Below are 24,600 nucleotides of genomic sequence, written 5' to 3'. Positions count from 1 at the left end.
CCATTTTCAGTCGCACCCTCTTGCCTTTGTCTGCAATAACAAGCATTTAGAATTTGTAAGCTAAAATTAAAATTGGTCATAGAACCAATAAAAGGTGAAATAAACGCTTAGTGCGAACTGGTGGAATGTCGATAATGTAAGGATGCGTCTGGTTCCCTGGTGATGGAAGGGGGATATAACTTGATTTCTCTAGGTCTTAATGTTAAAAGATATAAACGTTTATCATTATGACTATGACCTATTTCAAACACTGGTTTAGTAACCATTCTTGTCTTCTTCGAACTCATCCTTTGTTCTTCTGATTAAGTTCGTTGCGGGTCCAATGACAGTTAAACTTTCCCCCGGGACAAACTTGACCTTTTTGGGTTTTTATTGGTCAAGCTGTAGATCCTGGCTATAAAGGAGTTACAGCGGCGGGGACGTAAGACAGGAATAGCACCGTAAGTTGTATCGGTTCGGAAATACCGCAGGCGAAGTTATTGGAGTAGGGCTTATGTCTAAAACTGTAGACTACCATTAGCTGAATGGGTTTTCTGTAAGTCTCAATTCTCCTCTATACCTGTAATAATAATACTCCCAAGCCGCTATCGGCTACGGTAACTACGACAAAATTCCTTTAGTCCGCAATAAGAGGGTTACGCTGGGCTGCCCTATCATGTGCCCTCACATCGCTACAGTAGCCAATCTTGTTGGTAAACGTGCGCGAACAATGTCAACACGTTAGGACACCGCTGATGTAGTTTTAAGGCCTCAGCCTCGAGTTTAGCGGGCAGCGGGGCGGGAGCGGCGGCGGCGCGGGAGCGGCAGGATCTTATGCGTAAAATCAAATAGACCGGTTCTCGAAAACAGCGGCGCGGCAGCGGGCAACGAGCGGGCAGCGACGCTTGAGCGGGCAACGAGTGGGCAGCGCACTCCTTCTTTTGCCCACAATAAATCGAGCGTTAGGAATAAATTTGAATCGAAATAAAATTGTCGCCGTTGTTCAAACATTTCGTTTGCGAATAAAAACAAATATCTCGACAACACAACCCCGAACACAACACTTCGCCGCTAAAGCTAAACGGGTCTATGTCTATATGTAAGAACTTTTATATACCAACATTGGAGCAATAAAGAATTTGAATTTGAATTTGAAAGCGCCGCGCGAGCTGCCCGCTTGTTTCGAGAACGGGTCTGCGTTGCCCGCCCCGCTCCCGCGCCGCCGCCGCTCCCGCCCCGCTGCCCGCTAAATTCGAGGCTGAGGCCTGACTGGCACATTGACAGTATCAGTATGGGAAATATGTCAAAACTGACGATTTATTCTGAGATTAATATTTAGGTACTCTTGTTTGGTCGAATCCACTCTAAATGGACTAGTATCATTAGCTGAATGGGACATAATATTATTATCAAGTTTTCCGTAGGTTTCGTAATTGAGAATGTTACTAGGTGTGCAAAATCACTTGAAACCTTTGTTACAGTTAAGGTTTTACATATAAAAATACATTTGTTTTTATTTCATTCAAAAATACCAAGTAGTTATGATTTTATAGGCATTCAAAGTTCGCTTAAATATCGAGTCCCGCCGACGGTCACGTGACCCCGCGTGACGTACATTCACAGTGTCCGCTCACTAGACAACGGATTTAAACATACTTAAATACATTTTTTTCTGTAAATACATACATATTATACATATTAACACCCAGACCCATCACAGAAATTAAAATTGAACCAAACCCAAACTTGATGCGATTGTGTCGTTTTATTGCGAAGTACCTTCCAGAGCCATCATCAGATCCTGATTACTATATAGAATTGAAGTACTCGTCAATACAAAACGAACGAGCCCAAACTCGATGGAGTTAAGTCGTTTTATTATGGAGTTCTTATGGCCAACTTCCAGCTCCATCATCAGATCAGCTCCATGTCATCATAATATTGCATAGTCATCCAAATTACATGTGTATGCGAAATTTCAGCTTAATCGGTTGTCCGGAAGTAGGTCTTAATTCAGCTTGCAAGATTCCACCCATACTTTTTTCACCCACAAAATTAGTGAACATTCTTCATTGTTCTGTAAGTATACCTGTAGAGGTGTAGCGGCGCGTCTTCGTCGGTGGAGTGCCGCGGGCGGTACGAGTGGTCGGACTCGTAGCGCCGCTCCGCAGGCTCCTCGTCGGCTGATGACGACGACGACGATGCTGAGGTGAACCGCTCGCGCGTGCTGCCGGGAGAACATACAGGTAATGAGGGCTATCGTTTTAGCGCTCACCAGTTAGCGCCACTGTAGAGTAAGGTCCTGTCACTTGCTAGTAGCGAAGACAGTGGCACCAACTGGTGAGCGCGAAAGTGGTAGGAGGACTATCGCATTTGCACTCATCGAGATGGCGCCACTGTAGAGTAAGGTCCTGTCACTTGCTAGTAGCGAAGACAGTGGCACCAACTGGTGAGCGCTAAAGTGGTGGGAGGACTATCGCATTTGCACTCATCAAGATGGCGCCACTGTAGAGTAAGGTCCTGTCAATCGGCAGGGGTGCCAACTGTTAAGTATAAAAACGATAGCCCTCATTGAACACGCATCGGGAGGGATGTGGTTCACACCTGCCATTGAGACGGTCGCCGAGACCTTCGCAGTGAATAAGGGGTGTCTATAAGAGACTGATGCCCGTTTTCACCATCAATCCCTAATTTTTAAGTGACCCCTTTGAAAACAAAATTTCTGATAAGTGTTACCATAGGGGTCACTTTAAAATTAGGGATTGATAGTGAAAACGGGCTTGGGCTTCTATAACAAATTGGAGCATCCGCAAAAATCTGAGGCATCCGTAACAAATTGGAGCAGTCGTAATAGACTGGAGGGTTCATTACAGACTGAGGCATCCGTAACATACAGTGGGGCTTCTATAAAATATCGAATATGGAACTTTCTCCTTATTAAAAGTTAGTTTTAACGTAGAAAAATCAGTCATTTGACTTACCGCTCAGTAGTTGGGTTTTATTGGCGGTCAAGTTGTAGATCACACAGGAGTTGCAGCGGTGGGAACGAGAGGTGGGAATAGTTTCGCTTACTCACCGCTTAGCATGTGCATGTTTCGTAAAACAGTCGCCTACCGGACTAGTACAGTACGGACTTCTGTCTACGTCGTCTTCCAACATTTCGATATATCCTAAGACTTCGAGACTTTGACCCACCGTTTAGCATGGACGGGTCGCGCGCCCCATCTACCCGGCTCGCTGCTCCCGCTGCCCGACCCGGAGGCAGGCCGACGGCGCCGCTTCCGAGGCCGCGGCTCCTCGTAAGCCAGCTGACTCCTTATAAGCAGATGACGTGTCATCTTCCAACCAACTCTTCCTTTTTATATCCTCAATGAGCTCTTGGCTTGCATCTCACCTGATGGAAAATGATGAACTTGCCGAAGGTGGAAGCGACCCGGAATCTTCAACCACAGAGGAACTGGCTATCTTACCTCCAACTGCCGGAACACAATAATGCTGTAACATTGTTGCTATGGTGACGAACTTAAAATGATGGTAACTTGTCATGTGAACTGAAACCGAACTGAAAAATCTGCTTCTACTGGGAATTGAACACGGGATTTCTGGCTCTGAAGGTGGTCTTACCACTAGACCACTTTCTAGACAGATTCTAGGCTATTGTAGAAGGTCTTACCGCTTGGCATGAACAGGACGGGCGCCCCATCTACCCGGCTCGCTGCTCCCACTCCCAGACCCAGACACAGGCCGCCGGCGCCGCTTCCTCGGCCGCGGCTCCTCGTAAGCCAGCTCCACGTCATCCTCCAACTCCTCCTCCAAAACCTTGATATGACCTAGGACTTGCTTCTACTACTAGACTAGCTGTATATCCTGGCTACATAGGAGCTGCAGCGAAGGGGACGAGAGGTAGGTAGTAGTTCCGTTTGACTCCTAAGACAGCTCTACGTCATTTTCTAACTCTTTTTACTTACTGCATAAGGTCTTACCGTTTAGCATGAACAGGACGTCCACCCCATCTACCCGGCTCGCTGCTCCCACTCCCAGATCCAGACACAGGCCGGCGGCGCCGCTTCCTCGGCCGCGGCTCCTCGTAAGCCAGCTCCACGTCATCCTCCAACTCAGAAGTGTTTCTAGCTGGTGTATCGTTCGTGTGCAATCATTAACCTAGCGCTCTCTAGTATTACTAGAGGGCCGATGGGGCAGCAAGGTTCTGGAATGGAGGCCGCGTACCGGAAAACGCAGCGTGGGACATCCACCTACAAGATTGACCGACGCCATCGTAAAGGTAGCAGGAAGGCGCTGGATGCAGGCCGCTACCAACCGTGCGATGTGGAAGTCATTGAGGGAGGCCTATGTTCAGCAGTGGACGTCCTGTGGCTGAAATGATGATGACTCACCGCTTAGCGTGCACCGGTCGCGCGCCCCATCTACCCGGCTCGCTGCTCCCACTCCCAGATCCAGACACAGGCCGCCGGCGCCGCTTCCGAGGCCGCGGCTCCTCGTAAGCCAGCTCCACGTCATCCTCCAATTCTTCTTCCAACACCTCGATGTCCTCGCAGGCGTCGCTGTCGGACGCCGCTTCGAGTAGAGCCGAGCCGTCCGACCAGGAGCGACCGCCGTTGGTTTCGTTGTACACTGGGAGGATGAATTGAATTTTCAACTTTTGCGTTCCATTGCAATTTATTTTATTTATTTATTGTTTAAGATTTACCAACAACATATCAATTTACATGCATCGTTACATTATTAGAAAGCTAGAATCTAAAAGATATGCCTTTACAGGTAAATACAGCATTCAAGGAAAATAAGCTTGCCGACAGAAAAAAAAAGAACAGATTTTAACCAATTAATCTAGGTAGTTACACATAGAAGAAAAAAAAACAATTTTTAACAAAACAATCCAAATAGTTAAATTAATAATAACTCAGTAAAAATAAAATTTGGCAACAGTTCCCTATTTAGCCATTAGCCATTGCAATGAGGGTTTTCGCGATTAAAAATCCGCCAGATGGCAATACGTAGACGGGAGGTCCAAATGCTGCATGATTGGTGGATTTTGACATATCTGTCAATGTCATGTCAAAAAAACCAATCATGCAGCATTTGGACCTCGCGTCTACGTATTGCCATCTGGCGGATATTTCAATCGCGAAAACCCTCATTGGGTAATTGAAGCCACTAGTTTAATTGAAGATTCAAAGATTATTTAGTTACTGAGATAGTGTGGTGCAATAAATGTGGTCTTAGGCTGAAAAACTTATTAGTTGTCAATATACGACTCTCTGTGAGACTACGATACTAAGGCTGGATTGAACATCTTACTTAAACTTTGACAAACGTCAAAAATCTGTCAAATTTCAACCAAAAAGCACCGGTTATGGTTATAGTTACGGTCAAAGTTAGGTGGTGCAACTCAGCCTAATCAAAATCAAATTTCACAGCAAATTGAGAACGAACTCGGTTTTAAATACGATAATTTTAAAAAGTTATTTCTTGAAGTTATTGCGAGATCGATGAGTCTAAGAAAGTGCGTATTATTTTTGTACTGATAAGAATTAAAATGAAATATAAACATAATGATTGTTACCGTGTTGAGCGCCGCTGGTGCTGGGAACTGGTTCCGTGCTGTTGTTGCTACTGCTTTTACTCTTCTTACCGATGCCTTTCCCTGTAAAAAGACAAAAGATTGTTTTTTTTTATCACTATTTGAGAAACAAAAAATTTTCATACACAGATGTGTGTGTATTTTCGGCTCGGTCAAACATGGTCCTTCGAACCGGATTTATTTAGCAACAATGAGTGGTGTGTTTTCGTGCTAGCTATGTTTTACGGATGTAAGCACACGTATCAACCCGGAAAGGGATCGTAACCGTATCTACTCGAGTTGGTCAGTATTCTTTGTATGAAATCCATACTGTAATGCACACTTATTCGGGCGCGTGCCTCGCTCGGTGTGTCTGTACCTTTAGTGTGCGTGTGTAGTGGAGCGTCACTGTCCCACGAGTCCCGCGCGCGCCCACGAGGCTGGGCGGGCTGTAGGGCGGGCGCCGACGAGGCGGGGGCGGGCGCGTGCCTCGCTCGGTGTGTCTGTACCTTTAGTGTGCGTGTGTAGTGGAGCGTCACTGTCCCACGAGTCCCGCGCGCGCCCACGAGGCTGGGCGGGCTGTAGGGCGGGCGCCGACGAGGCGGGGGCGGGCGCGTGCCTCGCTCGGTGTGTCTGTACCTTTAGTGTGCGTGTGTAGTGGAGCGTCACTGTCCCACGAGTCCCGCGCGCGCCCACGAGGCTGGGCGGGCTGTAGGGCGGGCGCCGACGAGGCGGGGGCGGGCGCGTGCCTCGCTCGGTGTGTCTGTACCTTTAGTGTGCGTGTGTAGTGGAGCGTCACTGTCCCACGAGTCCCGCGCGCGCCCACGAGGCTGGGCGGGCTGTAGGGCGGGCGCCGACGAGGCGGGGGCGGGCGCGTGCCTCGCTCGGTGTGTCTGTACCTTTAGTGTGCGTGTGTAGTGGAGCGTCACTGTCCCACGAGTCCCGCGCGCGCCCACGAGGCTGGGCGGGCTGTAGGGCGGGCGCCGACGAGGCGGGGGCGGGCGCGTGCCTCGCTCGGTGTGTCTGTACCTTTAGTGTGCGTGTGTAGTGGAGCGTCACTGTCCCACGAGTCCCGCGCGCGCCCACGAGGCTGGGCGGGCTGTAGGGCGGGCGCCGACGAGGCGGGGGCGGGCGCGTGCCTCGCTCGGTGTGTCTGTACCTTTAGTGTGCGTGTGTAGTGGAGCGTCACTGTCCCACGAGTCCCGCGCGCGCCCACGAGGCTGGGCGGGCTGTAGGGCGGGCGCCGACGAGGCGGGGGCGGGCGCGTGCCTCGCTCGGTGTGTCTGTACCTTTAGTGTGCGTGTGTAGTGGAGCGTCACTGTCCCACGAGTCCCGCGCGCGCCCACGAGGCTGGGCGGGCTGTAGGGCGGGCGCCGACGAGGCGGGGGCGGGGTGCCTCGCTCTATGAACGCGGCGCGAGGTGGCGGCGAGTGTCTCTTCGGAACTCGAGTCGTCGGATGCCCGCTGTTGAAGGTGATCGTCGTGGTCGAGGCTGCCGTTCATTGCTTCTGATGCTGTCGAAAGGTGTTTTATAAGCTAGGTGTTAAGGCATAGTTTTGCGTATTGCATTGAATATTTGTATAAAACACGGAGAAATAAATGTTCGGGCGTTCTTTTACAGCCCCGACTATTTTCAATGAGCAGTAAAGTTTACCTATTATTTTCATCGTTGATAAAGTCAACCAGTCAGCATCTGGGCTTCAAGCCACTATTATATAAAAAATAATCCTAATATTGCATAAGCGACACTCCGGCGTCAATCTTGAAGCCCACGATTATCTTAATATAATAAAAGTAGATTTAATACTAGCTGGTATCTTTCAGCCCACTCAATACTTACCGGGTTTCATATCACCGAGAAGAACACCCATTTTTTTTCCCCACAACGGAAAAGCTTCGTTGAACCTTAAAAACCATCGTTCGTGTGTGAGTGAACTCAAAGGTTATCCTCTTCGTATGCTGCAAACATAATATTTGTTGCGGCCGCAACGGCTGCGCGCACTGGCCAGCAAGAATTTTTTTTCCGTTTTTCTCCTATCTTTTTCATCTCAAAATGTCACTCGAATTTCTCGAGTTACTTCCACCATCCATTATGTACATTTTATTGTTTTAATATGTAAATAAATAAACTACAATATGTGTGTACCTAAAGTAAATACTTTTTACTTTAAGGTCTATGGTTTGTCTATGACTTTGACGTTCATCAAATGAATGTCATAGTGAAAAGTCATTGTGGAAAATATGAAGATATTTTAAGAGAAAATAACGAACTTTAAATGTCGTTTCTTTTATTTTACAGGTTTTGTGTTATAGCCAATGAATGAGGAATTTAGTTTATTCCAATGAGAAATGTATTAATATTGAATAAATCTTTTATTTTACAGAGCAACACATGCGTTTATTATCTCTGAGAAAGAGTACATTATATGTGTATACTCACTCTCTGCGTTGCGTCGTGGGCGGACGCGTCTTGGGCGGGCGCGGCGCGGGCGGGCGGGCGAGGCGGGCGCGCGCGCCCACAGCGTCTCGAATAACGCTGACAGACGCACCGTCATCGAGTATATCTGACAAGAAACACCACGTTATTGGTATTGTAATTTATTGCAACAGAGCAAAGTGTAGTGCAGGGTTTCCCAAACTATGGGTCGCGAGCGAACATTGAGTGGGCCCTGCCTGTAGAACGACACACCACCCTACTGATCCAACCGCTGAGCAGCGGGCAAAATTTCCTATAAGTGGGTTCCGAGTTTGGGAACTTGTATTAGATGAGTCGTAGTAGCCCAGACAACTTTGGGAACCACTGGTGTAGTGTAAATTACGAAGTATAGAAAGCAAAGTAAATTGCAGGAAGTAAGGTGCAGTATAAGGTGCGAAGTGTAGTGTTAGTGATTTTACAGCAAGGGAAAAAGAGTATCGAACAGTATCGAATTTTTTTTAAAGACTGAAGCAGAGGTATGCTTGGAACGTGTTAAAGTGCTTTTTAAAAGCCTAGTTTTTTAATTGGTTCGTATGCCGCGAAGCAGATAGATCCATAAGTGAAAGGAGGGATTGTGTAATATTCTTCAAAGGCATTTTAAGCCCATAAGCAGTATGTCAATTGATTATAGCTGTTGCGCTTAACTATACAATGCCTGAGATACGGGAGGGGTGGTTTTGATGTAAAGATGACGTGACAGAACATACACATCTGAGGGCCTAGTGTGAGTTTACATCAAACGCGCTTACTAGTGAACGCGTCAAACAATGACATTAACTATATGACGGATTGTACAGCGGAAACGTTCAAGAACTAAATTTTTCACACATTTTTATAAACTCACACTCAGCACCCTGAAGTCTCGCTGACATTAGACGCTACAGTTACAGTATGTAACGTAGTTAAACATATGTGTGTATTTCTGTTAAAAAAGCGGCGTTGCTCAGCTTAGTTACCCGGCTGCGCTTGTTGGTGTTGTAGAGGCGGCTGTTGGCGAATACGCGGCGAACGTCGTGCGCGAACTGTGCTCGGCGAGCATACTCGCCCGCCGCCAGCCGCGCGCCCACCGTGCCCAGGTCCATCGGGTGCGCCACCACCAGCGAGTAGTCTGGAAGGGAAGTAAATGCTTGACTTCCTTCTACGATAAAGATAAAGATATTTATTTACATAAACATGTGTGAAAACATATTACAGAGCAACATGATTTGGTCTTACAGTTTTAACGATGAGCGGCAGACGCGTACGGCATTTAAGTATTCTAATTACAATACGTCAACGTTGCGTTGTGAAATACAATAATCAGTACATTTGTTATCTTAGTTGCAAGATAAAGTATATTTCATAGTTTGCTAGTTAGGCTTAAACTATGTAGCAAGGTAGGCAAATATGGCCGTTTGTTAACATCAGTTTTTTTGAACGGACAACGGCCCGAATTTATCATTTATAATGAACGTGTGCACATGCATCGGACATAGATCCGGCGAAAAAATTTACTGCAAACAAAGGATGTCCGTTTTTTTACGGTCCGTCTTCCGGTGAAAAAACAAATGTCTACAAACGACCTTAGGGTCAAAATGCAGTCATGGTCACTCCAACCCGTCTAACCAGTGAGAGTCAAGACCATAATATTTTCCAAGAAAGGGTCGTGCTCTTGCAGTAGACTAAACGACCTGACGATGATGATGACGGAGCCGCAGCACGCCGCCTGGTGCTGTGTGACGTCACTCACCGGGCGCCACCTCGGGCGAGACGGGCTGCTTGAAGGGCTCGGCGTCGGGCGAGCGCAGTAGCGAGCGCAGCACCGAGCGCAGCACGCCGCCTGGTGCTGTGTGACGTCACTCACCGGGCGCCACCTCGGGCGAGACGGGCTGCTTGAAGGGCTCGGCGTCGGGCGAGCGCAGTAGCGAGCGCAGCACCGAGCGCAGCACGCCGCCTGGTGCTGTGTGACGTCACTCACCGGGCGCCACCTCGGGCGAGACGGGCTGCTTGAAGGGCTCGGCGTCGGGCGAGCGCAGTAGCGAGCGCAGCACCGAGCGCAGCACGCCGCCTGGTGCTGTGTGACGTCACTCACCGGGCGCCACCTCGGGCGAGACGGGCTGCTTGAAGGGCTCGGCGTCGGGCGAGCGCAGTAGCGAGCGCAGCACCGAGCGCAGCACGCCGCCTGGTGCTGTGTGACGTCACTCACCGGGCGCCACCTCGGGCGAGACGGGCTGCTTGAAGGGCTCGGCGTCGGGCGAGCGCAGTAGCGAGCGCAGCACCGAGCGCAGCACGCCGCCTGGTGCTGTGTGACGTCACTCACCGGGCGCCACCTCGGGCGAGACGGGCTGCTTGAAGGGCTCGGCGTCGGGCGAGCGCAGTAGCGAGCGCAGCACCGAGCGCAGCACGCCGCCTGGTGCTGTGTGACGTCACTCACCGGGCGCCACCTCGGGCGAGACGGGCTGCTTGAAGGGCTCGGCGTCGGGCGAGCGCAGTAGCGAGCGCAGCACCGAGCGCAGCACGCCGCCTGGTGCTGTGTGACGTCACTCACCGGGCGCCACCTCGGGCGAGACGGGCTGCTTGAAGGGCTCGGCGTCGGGCGAGCGCAGTAGCGAGCGCAGTACTGAGCCGCACCAAGCCGTCCACGAGCGCCGGCCGGCGCCGCTTCGTGCCGTGCGCGCCGTCTGACAACACAACACGACGTTTAATACCACCAAAATAATATTTTAAAAAAATATGCCTCCACTGTGCCTGGAATGAAAACGCAGCGTGGGACGTCCACCCACAAGGTGGACCGATGACCTGATAAAGGTAGCGGGAAGGCGCTGGATGCAGGCCGCTACCAACCGTGCGATGTGGAAGTCATTGGGGGAGGCCTATGTTCAGCAGTGGACGTCCTGTGGCTGAAATGATGATGATGATGATGATGATGCCTCCACTACACTACTCGCGAACTCTGCAAGACACCCGATGGTTATCGGATGTCGCGCTCGAGTCAAAGGACTCCTAGCTTTCCGAAGTCTAAAAAAATTTTTCGCATTGAGACATCGTCCTCAAAAAACACTGTTACAATAAGCGAGAGTGCACATTGCAATGACAGCTAGCACTTGACTTGTATAGACTTTAAGAGACTGGATTGAATTCCTTGAGAGATTGCACGAGTGGGTGGAGCCTGTTTCTACAACACTATAGTCCTAAATATATCTTCTGTGTGGTTATAAGGTGAGTTGTTGGTTGTGCTCGCACACCATGACGCACAGTCGCGACAGCAATATAATTTTACGTGCGAGCGATAAGGATGGGTAGCTTGGAGTCATTGGACGAAATTGTATGTGCTCGGCAACCGGACTATAGTCATGAATACGTCTTCTGTGTGGTTATAGCCATTTTTAACGAAGATATTATGCGTTACCTTGTTGGCGACGGCGTGTGCGAGCGGCTCGTCGTCGGAGGAGTGGTAGGCGGCCGCCAGCTCGCGGTACTTGTGTGCAGTGGTGTGACGTGTGTGTTACCGTGTGCAGTGGTGTGACGTGTGTGTTACCGTGTGCAGTGGTGTGACGTGTGTGTTACCTTGTTGGCGACGGCGTGTGCGAGCGGCTCGTCGTCGGAGGAGTGGTAGGCGGCCGCCAGCTCGCGGTACTTGCTCAGCACGTCCACCTCGCGCCAGTGGCTGCAACGGAAACGATAACTTATAACAAACGCTTAAGGTTCAAATCAGGTTGAATGGATCAGCATGTCTACCTCGCGCCAGTGGCTGCAACAACACAATGTCCTCAACCTTATAAAGAATCGACTCAACACGTCCACCAATTTACTAAAAAATACTTTTAGTCCTTCAATCAAAAATATGTGTCTAATATTTTTGGATTTTGTAATAAAAAAATATTAGACACGTATATTTTTATTTTTCAATCAAACACAAGTAATTACGAATTTATGATGCGTTGAAGTTCCGCGTGACGTCACAAAGTGCTACACTTTTAAGCACGCCATGACTTCACGGGCCTCTTCTTTTGAACTTTCATCATCATTATCATTTCAGCCATAGGACGTCCACTGCTGAACATAGGCCTCCCCCAATGCTTTCCACGTTGATCGATTGGTAGCGGTCTGCGTCCAGCGCTTCCCTGCTACCTTTACGATGTCGTCGGTCCACCTTGTAGGTGGACGTCCCACGCTGCGTTTTCCGGTATGCGGCCTCAACTCCAGAACCTTGCTGCCCCATCGGCCGTCAGTTCTGCTCTTTGCCACTTCAGCTTGCTATTCCGTCGGGCTATATTAGCCTACCTATTGTGCTTATTGTATGTCAATGTGTTTTTAAATAAACCTTTTATTATTTACCTGATGATGTGCAGCAGTAGGTCGGTGACCAGACGCGCCTGGCGTACTATGGGCGAGTGCGGCTCGTTGAAGCGCTCTGCGTTGGTGGCCAAGTATCGCACGTCGAACTGAGCGGCCGCCGCGCGTCGGTAGAACTGCGAAGGATGACGCGCTTTCAATATGTGATGTCAAGTATTGGTAACTGATTAGGCCCCTCACACTAGCGTGAACTAGCGTCTATCTTTTCGTCTTCAAGCTTTGAACTCCTCCTATGTTCTTCTAATTAATTTCGTTGCGGGTCCAATGACAGTTAAACTTTTCCCCGGGGCAAACTTGACATTTACTGTTTGGGTTTTTATTGTATTCAAGCTGTATGTAGATCCTAGCTACACAGGAGTTGCAGCGGTGGGAACGAGAGGTGGGAATAGTCCCGAACGTCGTCGTCTGAAAATTGCCACGCAGCATCTCAACGTCATCTCGCTGCTGTTGCGTCACTTGGCCAGAGCAGCGTTCCGAAGAGCCAGAACACACTAGATTCGAGCAGTTTTCTGGTGAGCATAATTTGACGCACTCGTTAGCGAGGACGTTTAATATAATATCATGGTAAAGCTACAGGCCACCTGGCTCTCGTGGCCTGAGTCGGGCCTCAATTGGGCCGTAACATTACGTGTGTGAGTGTGTTCTGACGGCCCTAGTCAGGTCGTAGCGTAAAGAGTAGTCAGTCCGGCTATAGTTTTATGTGTGTGGATAAAGAAGTATGATGGACTCATCAAGCCGCAGTACGTACCAGGTTATCAAATCGGGCCCGCACGGTGGCCAGGTCGATGGGGTAGGGTACGACGCGCGCGTAGGCCGGGTATCGCTGTAGATCCACCGGCGCCACGAATGCCTCCGCCACCGACAGAGACATCACCTGGGAACACAAACAACATCAATATAAAGTCCAGTCTGCGAGCACGTAGAATTTTGTCCAATGACCCCAAGCTACCCATCTTTATCGCTCGCGCGTAATTAAAGATATCATCATTGCTCTGCAATTTACTACTTTAGATCCTATGTGTGGACAATGGTGCTGGTTGTCCCAAATAAAGAGAAAAAAAAAATCATCATCATCCACAGGACGTCCACTGCTGAACATAGACCTTCCCCAATGACTTCTACATCGCACGGTTGGTAGCGGTCTGCATCCAGCGCCTTCCTGCTACCTTTATCAGGTTATCGGTCCACCATATGACTTAAGTGGAAAATAGATGTAACACTTTGTTTTTTTTTGTGTGTGTGCGAGTATAGTGCATACTTGCGACACGTGTTGCGCGATGGCGCGGCAGGCGGCGGAGCGGTCGCCTCGCGGGGGCCACTCGTGGGGTTCAGGTCGGTATAACACAGCTTCTGGCTCGTGCGGGACACGCCACGGAGCCACCTGGCTCGGACGCAGTCTGAGTGCGTACCTGCGACACGTGTTGCGCGATGGCGCGGCAGGCGGCGGAGCGGTCGCCTCGCGGGGGCCACTCGTGGGGTTCAGGTCGGTATAACACAGCTTCTGGCTCGTGCGGGACACGCCACGGAGCCACCTGGCTCGGACGCAGTCTGAGTGCGTACCTGCGACACGTGTTGCGCGATGGCGCGGCAGGCGGCGGAGCGGTCGCCTCGCGGGGGCCACTCGTGGGGTTCAGGTCGGTATAACACAGCTTCTGGCTCGTGCGGGACACGCCACGGAGCCACCTGGCTCGGACGCAGTCTGAGTGCGTACCTGCGACACGTGTTGCGCGATGGCGCGGCAGGCGGCGGAGCGGTCGCCTCGCGGGGGCCACTCGTGGGGTTCAGGTCGGTATAACACAGCTTCTGGCTCGTGCGGGACACGCCACGGAGCCACCTGGCTCGGACGCAGTCTGAGTGCGTACCTGCGACACGTGTTGCGCGATGGCGCGGCAGGCGGCGGAGCGGTCGCCTCGCGGGGGCCACTCGTGGGGTTCAGGTCGGTATAACACAGCTTCTGGCTCGTGCGGGACACGCCACGGAGCCACCTGGCTCGGACGCAGTCTGAGTGCGTACCTGCGACACGTGTTGCGCGATGGCGCGGCAGGCGGCGGAGCGGTCGCCTCGCGGGGGCCACTCGTGGGGTTCAGGTCGGTATAACACAGCTTCTGGCTCGTGCGGGACACGCCACGGAGCCACCTGGCTCGGACGCAGTCTGAGTGCGTACCTGCGACACGTGTTGCGCGATGGCGCGGCAGGCGGCGGAGCGGTCGCCTCGCGGGGGCCACTCGTGGGGTTCAGGTCGGTATAACACAGCTTCTGGCTCGTGCGGGACACGCCACGGAGCCACCTGGCTCGGACGCAGTCTGAGTGCGTACCTGCGACACGTGTTGCGCGATGGCGCGGCAGGCGGCGGAGCGGTCGCCTCGCGGGGGCCACTCGTGGGGTTCAGGGCGGTATAATACAGCTTCTGGCTCGTGCGGGACACGCCACGGAGCCACCTGGCTCGGACGCAGTCTGAGTGCGTACCTGCGACACGTGTTGCGCGATGGCGCGGCAGGCGGCGGAGCGGTCGCCTCGCGGGGGCCACTCGTGGGGTTCAGGTCGGTATAACACAGCTTCTGGCTCGTGCGGGACACGCCACGGAGCCACCTGGCTCGGACGCAGTCTGAGTGCGTACCTGCGACACGTGTTGCGCGATGGCGCGGCAGGCGGCGGAGCGGTCGCCTCGCGGGGGCCACTCGTGGGGTTCAGGTCGGTACAACACAGCTTCTGGCTCGTGCGGGACACGCCACGGAGCCACCTGGCTCGGACGCAGTCTGAGTGCGTACCTGCGACACGTGTTGCGCGATGGCGCGGCAGGCGGCGGAGCGGTCGCCTCGCGGGGGCCACTCGTGGGGTTCAGGTCGGTACAACACAGCTTCTGGCTCGTGCGGGACACGCCACGGAGCCACCTGGCTCGGACGCAGTCTGAGTGAGTGCGTACCTGCGACACGTGTTGCGCGATGGCGCGGCAGGCGGCGGAGCGGTCGCCTCGCGGGGGCCACTCGTGGGGTTCAGGTCGGTATAACACAGCTTCTAGCTCGTGCGGGAGCACGCCTACGGAGCCACCTGGCTCTGATGGCAGTCTGCGAACACACGGCGATAGATAATGTTAAAGAACTTAGCACATTTAGGCTGCTTTCGGTCGTTTAAGGCGTGTTATTAGCGCGACAGCAACGCGGCAGCGGCGTTTTTATAATGTGAAGGCAGGCATCCGCTGACATAGTATGAAATTATCGGCAGCGCGTCTGTTGCGCGTTTGTCGCGCTGCTAATGCCCGTTTTCACCATCAATCCCCAAGTTTTAAGTGACCCCTATGTAAACAAAATTCCTGTTATTTGTTACCATAGGGTTCACTTAAAAATTAGGGATTGATGGTGAAAACGGGCATAAGTCGCCTAAATGTGAAAGCGCTCTTATCAACCCGGAAAGGGATCGTAACCGTATCAACTCGAGGCGGTCAGTGTTCTTTGTATGAAACTACACTGCAACGCACACTTTCCCGCACCATAATAAAAACGCCTCGCTTCGAGGTTTACAAAAGAAAGAAAGAAAAAAAAATTCTGTAAGAAAGAAAACATAGAGAGATGGAACACGGATTCTCTCAACCGACGACTACAGAACATTCTAGAAAAACAAGTGACGGTCGTATGTCACCTTGCGTCAAATTTCTCAGCAGTGAAAAGGTGCAAGTTTTTTTTGATACACTTCTAGACTAAGATCTGGTGAACGCCAGACCTACGTCTCATTATAAAAGCTGAAAGTTTGTCAGATACGCAATAATTAGAAGTAGTTTCCTCATCAGCCAGACAGTTTTGACAGTTCCAACTCCTTGCCAGACAGTTTTAGGATAGCTGCCAAAGCCACGATGGCCCAAACTTCATGATTCACCAATATTTTATCCTATATTGAGAGCATACGCTGACAAACTTTCAGCTTTTATAAAATGACGTAGGTCTGGCGTTCACTAGTTCTTAGTCTATTCGCTTTCGCCGTAATTGTAATGTGCGTCGCTTACGACGCTATATGATAAACCAGTATATTACACAAAAATCGAGAAAAAGACTGACCTTTCCACATCAATAGGCTCCAGGTCCCACGGCGACAACCTCTCCACTTCCCCGTTGTCCCAGCGCACCTTCAGCGACAGGAAGTGCGGCGCCGCCGTCGCCGAGAACGCCGCCGCGGGGCCCGCGCCCCCACCGGGGCCCGCGCCGGGGCCCGCACCGGGGCCCGCACCGGGGCCCGCGCCAGACCGCTCCAGCACCACGCCCGTCCACCACGAGTCGTCGATCATGCATCGGAACCTGGCAACAAATAAACATGTTTCAGACCCGATTCCCACCAAAGCGGAGCGGAGCAGAGAAGTGTGTTAAATAACCAATTCGTTCGTTCGTTTTAGTCGAAAGACGTCCACTGCTGGACAAAGGCCTCCCGTGCCGCTCGCATCCAGGCACCTAATAATAGAATAACCAATTAGATTTCATTATTTCCACTTCTCTCCGCTCCGCACAGATCCAATCCGCACCGCACAGCCGCCGGTGTCAAATTCTAAAGAAAAAATTGACGGTCGGACACTTCTCCTATGGATGGGCTTCTTGATTTTGTGTCAATGATTTTAAAAACAAATGAAAATCAAAATAATGATTCTGGCTGTTTCACTCACTATCCACTAATCCATGTAGGCGTGTGAAAAAACCGAGAAAAACTACGAAATAGCAATTGCCACGTCGTCGTCTCATTGACTACGACACGCGCTACGATGTTACGAAAAAGTTTATCTGCTACGAGATTATGATGCATGAATTTGTTTTTATCGACTCGCCATAGTGCTACAGGAAAGACTACGAACTGGCAATACGCTACGACGCATGACGTAGCACAGACTACGATTTCGCGGAGTGAAGTTTTTCTTCTACAAAATTTTGATGCCTGACGTCATGACGATCTTTTATTGCCTATCCGCGCGCGTTTTGATCGCGTATTTTTCAGCGTGACGTCATTTTGAGTCTCCAGGAGATTTTTCACGCGATTTTTTTCGTTCTTTTATATACTTTCTTAAGAATAAGTATCAGTTTCGTTCTTACCTGTCGCCGGGCATCAATTTTGAGTCTCTACTAGTGTTTCTCACGCGATTTTTCCCGTTTTTCCGTGTACCTTCCTGCGCAACAAGGCTCACCTGTCGCCGGGCCCCCAGTGGCGCGCCGTGGCGGCCTCGTACTGCTGGCGGAGCACGAGGAAGTCGATGACGTCGGGCATGTCGTGGTAGCGCACGGTGAAGGGACACTACCAACTAGCGACGCGTGACGTCACACACTACGGCCCGAGCGGAGTGCTACGAAGGTTTCTGCTATGAAACTTTGTTGCGTGACGTCATTCGTAGTCACTAATGCTACGGCAAAGCCTACGAACTAGCAATATGCTACGACGCATGACGTAACACAGACTACGGCCCTCGCGGAGAGCTACAAAAAAGTATTTTCTGCTACGAAACTTTGTTGCGTGACGTCGATTAGTCGCCGTTAGTGCTACGGGACATGCTACGAGACGCGCGGAGCGCTACGAAAGACTTTTTCTGCTACGAAATTGTGGTGCGTGACGTCACGTCAAACTTTTCTTGCCTATCCGCGCGCATTTTGATCGCGTATTTTTAAGCGTGACGTCATTTTGAGACTCTCATCGTTCTTTTCACGCGTTTTTTTTCGTTTTTTCGGCTACTTTCCTAAGAATCACTGTCAGTTTCGTTCTCACCTGTCGCCGGGCATCAATTTGGAGTCTCCACTAGTGTTTTTCACGCGATTTTTTCCGTTTTTCCAGCTACTATCCTGCGCAATAAGTGCCAATTTGACTCTCACCTGTCGCCGGGCCCCCAGTGGCGCGCCGTGGCGGCCTCGTACTGCTGGCGGAGCACGAGGAAGTCGATGACGTCGGGCATGTCGTGGTAGCGGACGGTGAAGGAGCGCGCGCGCGCCGCGTCCAGCGAGCAGGCCAGCCGCAGGCACACCACGCGCGGCGGCTTGATGACGTACTTGATGCCGATCACTTTCACCACCTCACAGTCCTGGGATATTTCAATTAAAATTTCCTATTAATATGAAGGCCCTTTTCAATGCACTTAAATAAGTATCAATTCAAATATAGCTTGCCCTACCACTACTTCGGGACAACACATCGGCTGGTGCTGATAATGGTGTTAGGGGAAACTAAGTCTAGATTCTAGGTGATGATGCTGGCATCAGGTCAGTTCAGAAACAAATCACGAAGTCACCACGTATTCTCCACATCAAACAGCAAAATGCAATGATATGAAGCATAAATAAAGCCACAGTAGCCGAACGGGGTCGGACTGGACGACCTGACATCCGAGGAACGCTGGCACATCGTACAATCCCCGCCGCCGCACAGTGGTCTGAAAATGAAGCTCCCATACCATAGAAACTTAATGTCAGAAATTAATAAATAAAAATATGCATTGTGTTTAGTATACCTCCCTTTGTTTTACTAATATAGTATGAAGGATATGAGTAGCTCCATGTGTGAGAAAAAAAAAATTAATTTTTTTTGTATGGAAAAAATCACTTAAAGTGGATTTTTTTAAAACTGAATAGAACTGAAGGGCTGGTACTCACATGAGCTATTGCACCATACACGGCGATCAAGATGACATACAATTCTTGTGCCTTTGGGTGCCGCTTTGCATGTACCAAGCTTTGGAAATGTTGAATTTTCGGTAGGTGATTTTTCAAGTCTTTGATGTTATTTTATGAAGTTATTAACCGCTTTCAATACGAGAATAGTATGTAAATTAATACTCATATAACTAGGAATATACTAGGGATATTTTTAAATATTTTTTATTTTGAAAATATAAAAAAATAAAACGTTTAATCATTGAATGAAGTAACCAACCAGTTGGTAACTGACATTGTTATTAGTTCATCATTTCAGCCATAGGACGTCCACTGCTGAACATAGGCCTCCCCCAATGCTTTCCATGTTGATCGATTGGCAGCGGCCTGCGTCCAGCGCTTCCCTGCTACCTTTACGATGTTGTCGGTCCACCTTGTAGGTGGACGTCCCACGCTGCGTTTTCCGGTACGCGGTCTCCATTCCAGAACCTTTCTGCCCCATCGGCCGTTAGTTCTGCGTACTATGTGCCCTGCCCATTGCCACTTCAGCTTGCTAATCCGTCGGGCTATGTCAGCGACTTTGATTCGTTTACGGATCTCCTCATTTCTGATTCGATTTCGCAAAGAAACACCAAGCATAGCCCTCTCCATAGCACGCTGTGCAACTTTGAGCTTCTGTATAAGGCCTATAGTGAGAGGCCACGTTTCCGAGCCATAAGTTATCACTGGTAAAGCACATTGGTTATACACTCTAGTCTTCAGTCATTGATGTATTTTGGACGAAAAGATGTTGCGTAGTTTCCCGAACGCTGCCCAGCCGAGTTGGATTCGACGATTGACCTCCTTCTCAAATTGGACCTACCTAGCTGGATCGTTTGTCCGAGGTAGACATACTTGTCGACAATCTCGAGAATTGAGCTCCCAACTGAAACTGGGTAAGGCGCAACATGGACATTCGACATAAGCTTCGTTTTGTCCATGTTCATCCTCAGACCTACCTGTTGGGAAACTCGATTAAGGTCTTCGAGCATTGTGCCAAGATCTTCCAACGATTCTGCCATATCCACAATATCGTCGGCAAACCGAAGGTGAGTGATGTACTCGCCATTAATGTTTATGTCGAATCCTTTCCATTCCAGGAGTGTTATTAGTTACTAACCTGCTAATGACGTTTTAATGAAAATATGTAATAGAAATCAATATTGATTAAATTATAAAGAATTTAAAAAATCGAACTGCCTAATAGGCCAGTAGAATTACATTTGAAATCGGAAATAATTCATACAAAAGATTTTATTGTTTTAATAGCTTCATTTGTTACCCATTTAATTTTCGACTATTTAAATTTTCGACTTCGACGGAGTTGTGCTTAAGTGGTGGGGGCCCCCGAAATGGGCGTTTTTTCGGTTTTACGGTTATATCGCGAAAGGACTTACCCTATCGAAAATTAATAAATAATAAATAAATAATAATTCATAATATTATGTATTGGACAAACCGTTCTCGTGCTTATCTTCGTAAAAGTACAAAATGTACGTACATAATTATTGACCCTCTCTACGTCCAATGACTCGTCACTCGCAGGCTCCCAAGCCTTGTAAAGGGCCGACTCAACCAGTTTAACCCTGTCAAGGCTTAAGAGCTGGATGCACCTATCCTTGTTCGTCCTAGCCGTTCCTTAACTGCGGTTACTGCACCTCTTCCTCGGTTGAGGCGGTCCTTTTCAAAACTTGGAAGCGAGTATCGAGCCATTGGACGTGGAGAGGATCATTAATTATACGTACATTTTGTACTTTTTCGAAGATAAGCACGAGAACAGTTTGTCCAAAACATATGAATTTGGTCTCATTCAATGCAGGATTAAATGCTCTTCATCCGTCATGAAGACCAGTTTTCGATAGGGTAAGTCCTTTACGCGATATAACCGTAAAACCGAAAAACGCCCCTTTCGGGGGCCCCCACCACTTAAGCACAACTCCGTCGAAGTCGAAAATTTAGGATAGTCTTAATGAGTAACAAATGAAGCCATTAAAACAATAAAATCTTTTATAGGAATTATTTCCGATTTCAAATGTAATTCTTCTGGCCTATTAGGCAGTTCGATTTTTTAAGTTGTTTATTTAATCAATATTGATTTCTATTATTTTCTTTAAAAGTCATTAGCAGGTTAGTAACTACTAACAATGTCAGTTACCAACTGGTTGGTTACTTCATTCAATGATTAAACGTTTTATTTTTTTATATTTTCAAAATAAAAAATATTTAAAAATATCCCTAGTATATTCCTAGTTCTATGAGTATTAATTTACATACTATTCTCGTATTGAAAGCGGTTAATAACTTCATAAAATAACATCAAAGACTTGAAAAATCACCTACCGAAAATTCAAAATTTCCAAAGCTTGGTACATGCAAAGCGGCACCCAAAGGCACAAGAATTGTATGTCATCTTGATCGCCGTGTATGGTGCAATAGCTCATGTGAGTACCAGCCCTTCAGTTTTATTCAGTTTTAAAAAAATCCACTTTAAGTGTTTTTTTCCATACAAAAAAAATTAAAATATTTTTTTTCTCACACATGGAGCTACTCATACCCTTCATACTATATTAGTAAAACAAAGGGAGGTATACTAAACACAATGCATATTTTTATTTATTAATTTCTGACATTAAGTTTCTATGGTATGGGAGCTTCATTTTCAGACCACCGTGCGCCGCTCGTCTATTGTATTAAACCCACTTGTGATATGAGCATATTTAGCCTAGTACAAGGGGTTAACGGAATATTTTCGATTTTGTTTTGCATCGCTGCAACTCTATTGTTACACCACTATAAATTGAAATGTTCCACGCAATAAACAATATGAATTTGATGCGATCGCACTCACTGCTGCCTTCCGTCGCACAATCGCGACAGCAATACACTTTTTGCGCGAGCGATAAGTATGGGTAGCTTGGGGTCATTGGACGAAATCTTATCTACTCGGCGACCGGACTTAAGTAGAAAGTAATATTTCTTCTCAGCACTTGTCATATGTTTGTCTCGAAGCGCTGGTAGGGCCCAAAAGATAAGGAGACATGTAAAGTGCCCCATAAGGGCTACCTTTTCTTTTTTTATTATTTTCTATTGACGTTCATAAGTGCCACTTGTGGTCTAAACTGAATAAATATTTTTGATTTTGATTTTGATATTAAGTGATATGCTTACATTGACGTGCGTGCGCTCCCAGGGCTTGTCGCGCGGGTTGACCTTGTACAGGTCCTTCTCCGCCACCGCCTCGAAGTAGCGCTGGTGGCCCTGCAATCCCATCCCAACTAATATTATAAATGCGAAAGTAACTCTGTCTGTCTGTCTGTCTGTTACGCTTTCCCGCTTAAACCTCGCAACCGATTTTGATGAAATTTGGCATAGAGATAGTTTGAGTCCCGGGAAAGAACATAGGATAGTTTTTATCCCGGTTTTTGAAACAGGGACGCGCGCGATAAGGTTTTTCTGTGACAGACAAAATTCCACGCGGGCGAAGCCGCGGGCGGAAAGCTAGTAACAACATAATATTATTCATTTATTACGATATCTTACAGACGTCTGCTACATAATGCAATTTGTTTAAAAACTCCATATCTGCGACCGACGTCATCGCAGTGAAGTCCAGATGCCGCCAAGATGGATTAACTTAGATATATAGGGTGTTAGGTAAATGGGTATATGAGCCGACACTAGCCCATGTTAACATGGTCATATAAATGGTATCGTGAAGTCAGAAATTTGATATCATAATTTTTTTTTTTTTAAGTTTCATACAAAATAAATTTTATAAAATCCGACTTGTATGAAAATTAAAATAATTAAAATGAAGATATCAATTTTCTGACTTCACCATACCATTTATATGACCATGTTAACATGGGCTAGTGTCGGCTCATATACCCATTTACCTAGCACCCTGTAGATCGTGCCATCCACGAAGACGCGCCCCACCATTCATCCGCAAATGTTTGAGTGTTATCGGTATACTCAAAATTATTCAGGAGTGCACACGCACACTACAATAATGACTCTCGGATAGCTCGGATCAAACTCCCCGAATCCCGCGCGACCGAGACCAAACATTGGTGGAGCGCGATTTTGTGGATGGTACGATTTCTTGGTGGGGGGGACCATTCTTTGCACGGTTGGACAAAAAAATGTGGCTCGAGCGACGCTCGCCCTCGGGGGCGCCAGGCGGGTGGTAGGACGCTTTACTTGGGCTCACCAGCCTGAAGTACAAGCACTCGTCGCCCATCTGCGGATGGTAGGGCGCCTTGCGCGGCGACACGGCCGTCAGCCAGTCGCCCACGCGGTAGGCGTCGCCCAGCTCTATGGGCGCGGGCCCGGTGACTCACCAGCCTGAAGTACAAGCACTCGTCGCCCATCTGCGGATGGTAGGGCGCCTTGCGCGGCGACACGGCCGTCAGCCAGTCGCCCACGCGGTAGGCGTCGCCCAGCTCTATGGGCGCGGGCCCGGTGACTCACCAGCCTGAAGTACAAGCACTCGTCGCCCATCTGCGGATGGTAGGGCGCCTTGCGCGGCGACACGGCCGTCAGCCAGTCGCCCACGCGGTAGGCGTCGCCCAGCTCTATGGGCGCGGGCCCGGTGACTCACCAGCCTGAAGTACAAGCACTCGTCGCCCATCTGCGGATGGTAGGGCGCCTTGCGCGGCGACACGGCCGTCAGCCAGTCGCCCACGCGGTAGGCGTCGCCCAGCTCTATGGGCGCGGGCCCGGTGACTCACCAGCCTGAAGTACAAGCACTCGTCGCCCATCTGCGGATGGTAGGGCGCCTTGCGCGGCGACACGGCCGTCAGCCAGTCGCCCACGCGGTAGGCGTCGCCCAGCTCTATGGGCGCGGGCCCGGTGACTCACCAGCCTGAAGTACAAGCACTCGTCGCCCATCTGCGGATGGTAGGGCGCCTTGCGCGGCGACACGGCCGTCAGCCAGTCGCCCACGCGGTAGGCGTCGCCCAGCTCGTCCGGAGGGGGCGCGGTGTCTTCGGCGGGGGTGGTGGGGGACGCGGCGGAGGTGGTGGGAAGGTCTTCGGTCCGCTCGGCTCGTTTGGCGGCCACTGCGCTTGGGCTGTATCTGAAGTAACATAAGTTGATGTTATAGTCCATTCGCCGAGCACCTTATCGCTCGCGCGTAATTATGTTGCTGTCGCGCTCGCACACTCACTGCGGGCGCGCGTCGCACAGTCGCGACAGCATTAAAATTACGCGCGAGCGATAAGGATGGGTGGTAGCATGGGGTCATTGGACTAAATTCTACATGCTCGGCGACCAGGCTTTAATGACAAGTTTGCACACACTAGTTGTCGTCTCTGAGTGTCAGTAGAAATATGATTCAGAAATCACCAGTTGGCGCCACTGTCAGTCATGTATGATCACTCGCGAGTTGGCGCCATTGTCAGAATCACTAAAACATCTCGTAGATTGCAGACTTTTTTTCGGCCGATTCCTCATAAAAAGTGGAAGTTGACACAACTACCAGGCAACTAAAAATCTGTAGTCTACGGGGTAACTAAAAAGTGGCATCAACCAGTGAGTCGTAGAGTCAAAATGACTAAAGAAAGTGACGCCAACTAGTG

At 49.6% G+C, this 24,600-nt stretch overlaps 1 protein-coding gene across 1 annotated transcript in view; it reads right to left on the bottom strand.

Annotated features, from left to right (window-relative positions):
- Positions 1-4,423: 4,423 nt before the first annotated feature.
- LOC135085876 (PH-interacting protein-like) overlaps positions 4,424-24,600 on the bottom strand; it is a 51,103-nt gene continuing 30,926 nt past the window's right edge. The window contains exons 23-39 of the mRNA XM_063980660.1: positions 23,882-24,098; positions 22,187-22,276; positions 18,206-18,411; positions 16,421-16,657; positions 15,295-15,436; positions 13,120-13,245; positions 12,354-12,487; positions 11,561-11,682; positions 10,450-10,545; positions 10,222-10,317; positions 9,994-10,089; positions 9,766-9,861; positions 8,993-9,144; positions 8,001-8,124; positions 5,940-7,074; positions 5,564-5,644; positions 4,424-4,611 (exon numbers count right to left, since the gene is read on the bottom strand). Of these exons, the coding sequence (XP_063836730.1) occupies positions 6,746-7,074; positions 8,001-8,124; positions 8,993-9,144; positions 9,766-9,861; positions 9,994-10,089; positions 10,222-10,317; positions 10,450-10,545; positions 11,561-11,682; positions 12,354-12,487; positions 13,120-13,245; positions 15,295-15,436; positions 16,421-16,657; positions 18,206-18,411; positions 22,187-22,276; positions 23,882-24,098 (2,263 nt within the window). The 3' untranslated portion in view covers positions 4,424-4,611; positions 5,564-5,644; positions 5,940-6,745. The remainder of the gene's footprint in view (positions 4,612-5,563; positions 5,645-5,939; positions 7,075-8,000; positions 8,125-8,992; positions 9,145-9,765; positions 9,862-9,993; positions 10,090-10,221; positions 10,318-10,449; positions 10,546-11,560; positions 11,683-12,353; positions 12,488-13,119; positions 13,246-15,294; positions 15,437-16,420; positions 16,658-18,205; positions 18,412-22,186; positions 22,277-23,881; positions 24,099-24,600) is intronic.

This window comes from Ostrinia nubilalis, chromosome 30, assembly GCF_963855985.1.
Source record: "Ostrinia nubilalis chromosome 30, ilOstNubi1.1, whole genome shotgun sequence".
In the NCBI taxonomy this organism is placed as follows: domain Eukaryota; kingdom Metazoa; phylum Arthropoda; class Insecta; order Lepidoptera; family Crambidae; genus Ostrinia; species Ostrinia nubilalis.
This window is presented reverse-complemented; position numbering and strand designations above follow the sequence as displayed.